Raw genomic sequence first — 10,922 nt, forward strand, 5'->3', positions numbered from 1 at the left:
CAGGAAATACACAGGAGATCCTCACTTCATTAAAAATCAATTATCATAACACACGTGCCAGAGTAATACAACCCTCATGGCCACAATCAGCTACATACGCACTCACGTGTGTGAACTCACAGTAGCGTAGTAGTGCACAGCACGACTGGCTTTGTGAAATCCACTTTCAGTGAGCGCTCTCTACCCTTTTCTCTCTGAAGAGATTGTGCAGGCCTGATCCTCCTCTTAGCTGAGGAATCGCCAGCGTTGCAGTCCCGCTCTTACATAATAACCTCAGTATAACACTCGCACTCCTGCTGGCTGGGGAGGCTGTCAGTCACTCAGCTCGGACTGGGTCTGCCGAGGTTGGAAAGTAGTCCCGCCCCTCTCTGTGGAAGAGCTAGGGGCAAAGAAATCTCAGCAAAAAAAGTTAAAAAAAAAAAAAAGAAATGAGTGGTTTTTCTAGCTCCGATTTTGTTTGGAGAAGGATGCCTGTCAAAGGGAGGATAAAAATGCGTTATTATACATCCTGACTGTGTAAACAATAAGAGCACAGCTTCCACGAAACAGCCAATAGAAAACATGTCTTTATTCTACTTCATGTATAATCCGCCATTGCAGCTAAAGTGTAACAAGGCGGCAAGCGTCTATTGTTGACTGGATGTGGAAGTGGGAGTCCGTTCGTAAACAATTCACAAAGCCTCCGCTGCTGAGGGAGGCCGACAGGACGAACAGAGAGTTGGCTGCACGCGTTGATGACGTCACTTCCTTTTTCGAGTGTGACAGCTTAGCACATCATCGCTGTGACAGCCAGACGAGTGCAGTGAGTGGGTGGTCACCCTGGCAACAGCAATGCTGTCATGACCGTCTCCTTATATCCTACCTGACAGTCCCCGCTGGCAGTGAGCACAACACACTCTCCACAATGCACACACCCACACTCAAACAACATTGAGGCATGTACACATACTTTATATTTCTCTCTGTCTTTCTTACAAGTGAAGTGCTCGCCCAAACCCCCTCTGAAACACGCACTAAAACAATGCACAAGCCCACAAGCACATGCTCCTTTGGGCATAATTATGTGATACAAAGAGGAGTACAATCCCATGGCGGGAAATAAATTCACTGAAGATATACTCTAATCACTGGAGAGAGACAAGAAACGCACACTCCTCTGAGGTAGGAAAAAGAGATTATTCTAACAATCAGCAGAAATAATAACTATGTATATCCACATCGCAGCAGCAGTCGGAGTGGGTTGAACACATTTAGCTAGCCTAAACCCACAGAGACTTTCATTAACAACAGCCAAAAGTAAGAGGATTGTGAAAAGCCAAGAATGAAGGCGATATGAAGTATGGCTGATGCGCTATCGTCCGTTTGCGGCTCGTATGCGTCCCGAAGATACCAGCCATGTCCCGGACTCAACTGACCCGTTTTACAGACTATAAATAGAGAGTTTCTGGCCATGTTCATTTGACAGCTCTGTGTATGTGCAGTCTGTGCGTTGTCCCGGACCAGAGCTCTGCTCTGACCCAGTTTGGAGCCAGTTGGCCAGGAATTGGTGGAAATGGGTCACGGCGTGAGCCACACCAGGAGCCACACCAGAACTCTCAGCATGAGCAACGCTACCTCGAGCACACAGTCAAACTGTGTGTGGTTCCGTCCACAGGTCAGTCATTCACAGACTGTCTACAGGGACGAGGCATTGTTGTGTTTGAGGTTTTTTATGCCTTTTAAAAAAAACAAAAAATGTTTTTTTTATGCCTTTTAACGACCACTAGGGGGCAGGTAAACAGTGTGAATGAAAGAATGAATGAATGAATGAATGAGCAAGGTACTTTAGGTTAGTACTATCTCCATGTTCCCACTTCTCAAAACCCACGTCTTCCAACAGTATCTTTGCAAAGGCATTCAGGTTCACGCAAGGAGAATACAATGCGATGTAGAAATTAATTCACATGAATCAGCTGCCACTGACCCACCAGCTGTGACCATCTCTGTCCATTATAGCAGAGTTTTGATCATATATATACAACTGAAACAATCAAACTTCCTGCGGTGCTGGCAGACTATTAGTATACAGTTTATACTGTAGACAACAGTGACTGTCTACAGTGGCTCTGTTGCTTGGACAGACAGAACTACTATCTCCACTGAGCTGCACATGGGATTATCCAATTACCTATACTGCACACTCATTCCCACACAGACATGTACACAAAAATAACTACATGAATGTATAAAAATACAAATGTAGTTAATGCACACACCCAGACACATGCAAACGGGTAACACAAATACAGAAGCATCAAGTTTTGTATTGTTCTTCTGGTCAGCTAGGCAAAATGTATGCAAATATAGTATAATAAGTATTGAACTGGAAAAGCTGTATTTTGCTACGCTTGTTGGCTGTCTCCGTCGAGTAGATTCCGGGAAAGTTCATAAAACTTGCAGAATTTCCTTCAGGTGAGACTTGTCAATGAGATTACATGTGAATGGCTATTTCAGCTGTGGCTAAGCCAGTCCTCAGCAGAGGAGGGAACCAGCTCGTCGGGTAATAATTTAGGATTAGATGGGCTGTCTAATCTCTTTATAGACAGTGTGCCATCTCAGCAGACATACCTGCCTACCTCCATATCCATCTCATATCTCTTAACAGGAACTGCGGCTTTCACTTTCCATATATTATGGATAATAACTTGAAAGACACTACTGTCAGGTTCTTCTGCGTGTCACACTGAAATGCTCTCTGTTGTTCATCTTCTGTGCCTTTGGTTGATCTGTACATGGAGCTACCAATACACAGTGAGTAATATTTTAACACCAAAGAAAAGTAGAAAAATTTGTACATTGGTAGATGAATGTGTGTGTGTGTGTGTGTGTGTGCGCGTGTGTGTGCGTGCGTGTGTGTGTGTGTGTGTGTGTGCAAAATACAATGGGAGAGCTAGTGAGGCCCTTCAGTGATGTAACTGGTTTTCTCACTATGAGTAAACTTGCTAACCTGCAGGGGTCTCTCCTTCAAGTGTAACACAAAGAACCCGCACACACAATTTCAAAATACAGTGTGCACGTCCTCGAAAAAACTCCAAATGTCACTGTGCCCGAGTGATGTTGCACGCAGACACAAACACAGTCTCACCCCCATTAGGTTCCACAGACCAGGTCATGTACTGTTCTTCAACCTCAAATTAGACCACCAACTGATGCCTAGAAATCTTTGATGGGTCTGAATCAGGTGCTGCTCTCAACATGTGTTTTTACAACGCATGTCTTTTGTATCTTCTCTTTGCTTGCAGCCCAAATCGAAGTTATACCGTGCAAAATCTGCGGAGACAAATCATCAGGTATCCACTACGGAGTCATTACATGTGAGGGATGTAAGGTGAGTCAATGCATTGTTTCATCAGATCATTATATTTTTTGGGGGGGGGGGCTCAGATATTTGCTCACTCATGAGCGTTCTGTGTTTTACGGGCACGAGTCTGTATTAATGCTTATTGTTTACATGTGCCTAGGGTTTCTTCAGACGGAGTCAGCAGAACAATGCAGCCTACTCCTGCCCCCGCCAGAGGAACTGCCTCATCGACAGAACAAACCGCAACCGCTGCCAACACTGCCGCCTGCAGAAATGTCTCGCCCTAGGAATGTCCAGAGATGGTGAGGCCTAATGTGTCAACATTTATATCTATAAAAACAGAAACTCTGATTATCACATTTGTAGGGCACATTTGGGCACATTTGTATGTGAGCCCTTACGATCATATATACTCCAACCCCAACTCTTTCTAGTTCAAAATGCTGGCTTTTACACTGAAGCCAAGTGTTCTCCAAAAATGCTTTTAAATTCCTGTGCTTCTTACGGTTTTATGCAGCGTAGAAGAAGCTGAAATGTTGTGGCAGTTTTTATTTAATTTTTTGTCTCTCCATGTTTTATTTTTTCCACATACAGCGGTTAAGTTTGGCCGCATGTCCAAGAAGCAACGTGACAGCCTGTACGCGGAGGTCCAGAAGCACCAGGCACGGCTGCAGGAGCAGCGGCAGCAGCAGACAGGCGAAGCAGAAGCTCTGGCACGTGTTTACTCATCCAGCCTAACCAATGGACTGTCCACCCTTAACCATGAGATTGGGGGCACCTACGCAAATGGTCATGTCATTGAGCTGCCCAAAGGTGGCCATGGTAATGGAGGCGGAGTCCCTGGGGGCTACTATGGGATGGATTCCACCCAGCCATCTCCCGACCAGTCAGGTTTGGACATGTCGGGCATGAAGCACATTAAGCAGGAGCCAGTGTACGACCTGACGCCAGTGCCCAACCTGTTCAGCTATGGAGGCTACCAGGACAGTCAGCTGGGACCCAATAATGTCAGCATGGGAGAGCTGGGTAAAGACTGCGTAATATTTTGTTCCATGTGTGAGATAGACACAGTCACTTTAAATCTGCATGAATTATCCACATGGAAAATGAACAGTTACTGTGAGTCAGAGTGCTAATCTGGGTGCAGAACAGGAGATCAGACAGGCTTACACAGCTAGATGACAAGGTGTCATATTACTGTATGTTCAGCTCAGGCAGTTGCACATGTTAAGAATTTGTTAAAATTAAGCACTTAACACAAATCTAAGGGAATGTTAAATCAACCGGAAAATGGAGAGCAAAGAAAAACAGATGCTGCACATCTCTTCCTCTACATTTTCAACATATAGAGATCCTAGCACCTACCGTATTACATGCACATTACTCGCTTAACTTACTCATGCACGTACTCTATTCTACTGCATCAAAAGTATTAATGAATGAATAAACTAATGGACATACTGTTTGGATAGGAGTAAATGAATATGAATCCTTTCTTTCAGACCGTATTGCTCAGAATATAATCAAGTCCCACTTGGAGACATGTCAGTACACAACAGAGGAGCTGCAGCAGCTAGCCTGGCAGACGCACTCCTACGAAGAGGTCAAGATGTACCAGAGCAAGGTGAGGCTTTATGTGAGGACAGCGTCATCAATGTCCCGTGTATCTCATGGGTCATAGCAATCACAAATGAGAAATGATGTTAGTATTTCAGTGAGCAATGTTTAACTCTCGACTGGGTGTGTTTGGTTCTAGCCACGGGACGTGCTGTGGCAGCAGTGTGCCATCCAGATCACCCATGCAATCCAGTACGTGGTGGAGTTTGCCAAGCGCATCTCAGGGTTCATGGAACTGTGCCAGAATGACCAGATCCTCCTGCTCAAGTCTGGTGAGACTTTGGAATGACAACGTTGGGCCAGGCCCATCTCGTTCTTTTGCCAGACAATGCTGCTTAATGCTTAAGGCATTGAAAAAGTTGTGTTCCTATTCTTTTTTGCCTTTTGGTCAGTCAGGCTCAAACTGTCTCTCTCCCCGCTTCTTCCAGGTTGTTTGGAGGTAGTCTTGGTGCGGATGTGCAGGGCGTTCAACCCTCTCAACAACACTGTGCTCTTTGAAGGGAAGTACGGAGGCATGCAGATGTTCAAAGCTCTAGGTACGGTATCACTACCTATGCACTAAGTCAGCATAAATTAGGGAAATGGGCAGTCAAAATCAAAGAAAATGAAAGGAAAATGCAAAAAAACAACAACAAAAAACTCTACCCTGTGAAGTATTTTTGTTCATTAGTGCACACATGACCAAATTGATGAAAATCTCTCTCTTTTGTCTGCTTCTCCTGTCCTCTTCTCTGTTTCCCTCCAAGGTTGTGATGAATTGGTGAGTGCAGTGTTTGACTTTGCCAAGAGTTTGTGTTCACTGCAGCTGACAGAGGAGGAGATCGCTCTATTCTCAGCAGCTGTACTAATTTCCACAGGTCAGTGAACATTCCCTGATATTATTAAGAGTCTTAGAGGAAGCAATCTGCGTGGACATGGGAGAACCAACACTTTTCTCTTTTCTCAGATCGGCCATGGCTGATGGAGCCCCGGAAAGTCCAGAAGCTCCAGGAGAAGATCTACTTTGCTCTGCAGCACATTATGCAGAAGAACCACATGGACGAAGATGCACTGGCTAAGGTATGCCAAGACATTGTGGTCAGATAAATCGTAACAGGACGATTGTCCTTTCCTTGACCTTGTTTTCCACTGAGGTCAATAGTAGATAGGAAGGACATTTCGACCGCACCCCTAATCTCTAACCTGGTTGCTTTCTGTAGTTCATCAAACTTAACTTTAATTCCTGATCCTTGATTTTCTCTCTCTCGTGTCTGCCAGCTGATCAGCCGAATCCCAACGTTGTCAGCCCTGTGCACTCTCCACACCGAGGAGCTCCAGGCTTTCCAGCAGCTCCACCCAGAAACAGTCAACGTCCTCTTCCCTCCGCTTTACAAAGAACTCTTCAATCCCGACCCCAACTCCGCCATGGCCATGCCCAAGTGACTGCCTGTGGTGCAAACGCAACAAATGGTGCCAGCGCAGGACCAAGAAAATGAGACCACAGCCACGTCTGATGAGACAGCAGTGTCAGCTATGTCGTCACCGTGGCAACCACATATTCCTGAGCTCCGCCAACCTCAATTCAGGCTGGGGGCTGAGGAGTCATCTGCCAGAGACTTACAGTTACCGCCAACAATACTAGGAATGTCCAGCACTTATCCCATCCTCTTCACCGATACAGTCTGAAGAATGTATATATACATGAAACGCGCCCCAAGCCACAACCTGAGTGGGGCTTCCTCCTGTCTCCTGAACTGAACTAACTGACCAGAAATGTACAGACTTGAAAAAAATCTTGGAACAATATTAAGCTGTCAATCTTTAAGAAAAAAAAAATGGGTAAGTTAATTTGTTTTGACTTTGAAAAAAAAATGATTCTGTTTGTTTGATTTATTTTCACATGACGACATTGTGAAGTTGAAGAAGCTGGATGGGGGAGGGAACTGTGGATATAGAGAAGCTATTGTAGATATTCTTCTAGTACAGAGCGGATTCCAGTATTACTTCTTGTTCTGTTAAGTTAGTCCTAATTTAAATATACAGCAGCCCACTGTGGCTGACTATACCTTGTCTGTGTTTTATTTTATTTGATAGATTCTTGTGTACAGAATTTGTAAAGTTGAGACTTGTAAAAGAATATTGGTAAAAAACTGGGAGCCTATTTGGGTTTGTTGATATACAGAAGCCTTGTCTGGATTTTGTTCATATGTAAAGAAGGTACTGCATCCTTCTGACAAGAACTTATAGAAATGTAAAGAGAGCATATGAAGGATTTAAAAAAGAAAATAATGGCTACTACTTTTCAAGGTGAAGATATATACGTAAATATTCTATTTTGCAAGAAAAAGAATCTGGCATTTGCCGTCCTATGAATCTTTTTTTTCTCGCTGCAATAATTATGTCCAATAAAAAATGGACTGCTTTCGAACAATCAACCAGAAACAACCAATCAGAAAGGACCTCACAATGAATCCCACCTCTTCCCAAGGTCCCCTCACCCTGCCCCTTTTTTCTTATGTATTTGGGGCTAGACATGATGTTTCAGCAGATACAAGTGAACAGCAACTTCGTCAACAAAGAAAGATAAAATCAAGAAATTAACTCACAACTTTCCAATCTTCAAAGTGTGTATGAGCGCTGTGTGCCCTCATCCCTCCTATTACTATTTGCACAATCCAGTCCATGGATGTCAATCACTCCGGGCTGTAAATATGAAGGACCCTTTTCTCTTTCTAAAGAGCAATAACTTTCACTCTGCCTTTCTGATCTTACTCCTTTTCTTTCCTCCTCTTCCTATTTTCAGCTTGTCAGAGCAGGGTAGACCTTTTTAACTAGAATGCACTATGTTTGACTCATTCTTCATCATTCAGTATGTCAATCATCTCCATTGATGGTATTCATTCCACCACAGGCTCTGAAGTTATTCATGTGACACAATATGATCTGGGGTTAGGACACAAGGCAAGAGCACTGACTAAAAGACATGTCGATTAGCCTCCAATGATCTTAAATTACATTTAAAGCTGCAATATTGCATTAACGACTTGTACAGGAAAAGCTGTGATAGACAATCACTTTTTGCTTTGTTGCAAATTTCACAACTATCGGCACTTACAGTCATTTTTGCTGCTTCTTCTACATTAAAGTTATCTTAATTGGTATTTGGCCACTGTGTATATTAACACTGCTTTTATTTGATAAATTAAACAATATGATCATGCCGTTGTGATCGTCTGGCAGTTATCACTATCTTTTATGGTGAAGGAACCATTTGAAGAATCAAATTTTATGGGTTTGTGCAGTTCTGTATTTAGCCACTAGATGCTCTGTATGCATTGTGTTTGTGAAGATGTCTGTCATGAGCTCTGACAACTAAGAAGCTTCCTTTAAAAATTAGCCATTCGCCAAAGGTGACACAATACACATTACACAATAGCAAGCAATTTATTCTGCTGCTGGTAAATTTTACTGTTTGTTATTTAAATACTTAAATTGACTGTCAGCACTTGTATTTTACCTCAGCTTTGATTACATTGATTATATTAATAGGCTCTGATCGAGTGCTATTTATGCACTGAAAGTGTAGATCCCTGTTTGGTTTTCTGATGTTTGCAAATGTTTATTGCACAGTGGCCAAGACTCCAAATTGTTCTATGTACAGCCACACCAGTTATGAATTAATTAAAAACACTTGAGTTGAACCGCTGACATTATATCCACTCCTTTTCTCCATGTGGTGAGCAAAAAGCTGTTGACAGCATTGAAAACAAGCATCAATGTTAAACATTAGTGTTCTGCTCACAACCCCCCTGACACCGACCCCAGATCAGAGGCCAGTGACTCTTTTAAGACAATCACTTGCTCATTAAGGCTCGATGCACTACACAGCATCTCTCAGGGAGCAGCTCTTTTTCTGACTTTGCATTAAAAGAGGATTTAATATTTTTGCAAATTGAAAGAAAGAATTAATTATACAAGAATAACTTTTTAGGATAAAATGGCATACTGTGTGCCGCCAACGTATGCCTGCAATGGAATCTGCCCAGACAAGGCTTTGATAAGTGTGTGTCTGTGTGTATGTGTGTATAGAGCATGAATTCACTGTCCAAATCTCTGTAGAGCCCAGACTACATGACAAGCATTGATACGTAGCACAAGAAAAACAAAATAAAAAAATTAATATTTATATAGCCTATATATACACTGTATGCCAGTGTGCTCTTGTCACAACCGTACACTCATGTTTACTGCTTATTTTGCTGCTTTTGGGACAATGAGGGAAGTCCACTAGTAAGCTGTGAATCAAGCACCATCACAACCCTGGGACAGTGAATTCCAACTCTGAATATGAAGTTTTTGTGTATGATGTTTTTATTTTCCCTTGTTAGACTGTGAATCAGAGGGGTGGGACTGGGTTGTGAGAGGGGATGTGCTGGCAACGCAACACTGTAAGTAAGATACTGTAGCAATAAGAACTGGAGGCATTTACTACTGTCATGTTTGCATTGTAAGATTATTTTTTATTTTATTACTATTTACTATTATTATTGTTCTAATTACGATTACTATTCTTCTATTACTATTAGCCTATTGTTGTTCTGTTCTATTTGCATGACGTTTCATTGCAATGAGACCTTTGGGGCTTATTTGTGTTTTCTCTTCTCATGATATTGTGGGTTTCGTGGGAGGGGTTATTGGCAGGGTGGGCGATGGGTTTCAGGGCAAATTCTACCACAGTTCAATCAGTTCAAAGTGATTTTTTTTTTCATAAGCCGAAATCATTTTTAAATAAAATGCTCTTATTTATGCACAACCAATTTAAAAATGTGTTCTTGGATTTGAAATGATTTTTTTTTTCAACCTTTGAATGTGTGAGTTGGTTTAACCAGTAAGTGAACAGCCCTTTTTTGAACTGGCCTTATTAAACCGGATCAGAGACCCTTAACCTGCAGCGGGAGGGGACAATGTGGGGAGGGTAATCTATTCTGAATGTTATTGAGTAGCCTGTTCAGTGTGAGGGGCTGAACGCATCATGCGCCTTTTACCACTCGATCGACACAGACTGACATCGTCATTTCATGTGATGACTTGGACAAATTTGCGCAGAAATTTTTAATACACCTGGTTTGAAATACATTTCCTACACCTAGTCAAATACACTCCACAACAGACCTCCTACTCCCTTTCCTGAGAAAACCTGTGTGAACGTGTGCGTGAGAGACAAAGAAACAGAGAGAGTGAGATGATGTTTGCTCTACCAATGCTTTGTAAACTTTGTTGATGCATTACACATGCGTGCAATTGGAGTAGTGTTGAACATTGTTAATTTATTGTTTAGAATGTCTTTGCATCCCAGCAAGAGCAAATAAAACAAAATGTAGCAATCTGTAACCGAAACCTAAAAGGTACTTGGGCTACAGAACCTCTTTTCCACAGGACTAACAAAACAAAAAAAAACCGCAAAAAATTACTTTTCCTTTTTGTTTTCAAAGTGCCATAGCTAGTGAGGAGACGAGGGATTGGCAGACTTGGGCGTAGATGCTTTAACGTGCGAGTTTACTTGAGAAACCAATCAAAAAAAGGGGAACTCCATGGAAAAAGGTGTATTTGATTACACTGACCAACTGTTTTTACATTTTATGCTTTTTTCATTTGGTGAGAGGGGACTCTGCTTGACTCTGAACTCTGACTCTGCTATAACTCCATGAGCTCTACTGTAGAGTTTTCATTTTCACATGAGAATGAAAGAACTAATCAGAAAATATGATGGATCTGACTGGGCTGTCAGAGGTTCAGGGCTATGCAGGGCCCTTTGTGAGTCCTCCTTTGAGATGTATATACAATGTGAAGGTCTGAAGTGATTTTTGTTAAATTCTATATTTTATCGCTTTTGTAGACATTTTGTTGTGGGAAGAAAAAAATAAAAGAAATTTTATGGGTGCATTTCTGTCTGTTTTTCTGTCACACACACGCACCTATGGGCACA

General features: G+C 42.3%; 1 protein-coding gene across 1 annotated transcript in view; it reads left to right on the plus strand.

Annotated features, from left to right (window-relative positions):
* Positions 1–10,877, plus strand: part of rorb (RAR-related orphan receptor B) — a 22,415-nt gene extending 11,538 nt beyond the window's left edge. Inside the window, exons 2-10 of the mRNA XM_035640247.2 lie at positions 3,282–3,367; positions 3,501–3,642; positions 3,935–4,366; positions 4,843–4,964; positions 5,097–5,229; positions 5,386–5,493; positions 5,704–5,814; positions 5,904–6,016; positions 6,215–10,877. Coding sequence (XP_035496140.1) covers positions 3,282–3,367; positions 3,501–3,642; positions 3,935–4,366; positions 4,843–4,964; positions 5,097–5,229; positions 5,386–5,493; positions 5,704–5,814; positions 5,904–6,016; positions 6,215–6,379 — 1,412 coding nt within the window. The 3' untranslated portion in view covers positions 6,380–10,877. The remainder of the gene's footprint in view (positions 1–3,281; positions 3,368–3,500; positions 3,643–3,934; positions 4,367–4,842; positions 4,965–5,096; positions 5,230–5,385; positions 5,494–5,703; positions 5,815–5,903; positions 6,017–6,214) is intronic.
* The last annotated feature ends 45 nt before the right edge of the window (positions 10,878–10,922 follow it).

The sequence above is a fragment of the Scophthalmus maximus genome, chromosome 19 (assembly GCF_022379125.1).
Source record: "Scophthalmus maximus strain ysfricsl-2021 chromosome 19, ASM2237912v1, whole genome shotgun sequence".
NCBI classification, from domain to species: domain Eukaryota; kingdom Metazoa; phylum Chordata; class Actinopteri; order Pleuronectiformes; family Scophthalmidae; genus Scophthalmus; species Scophthalmus maximus.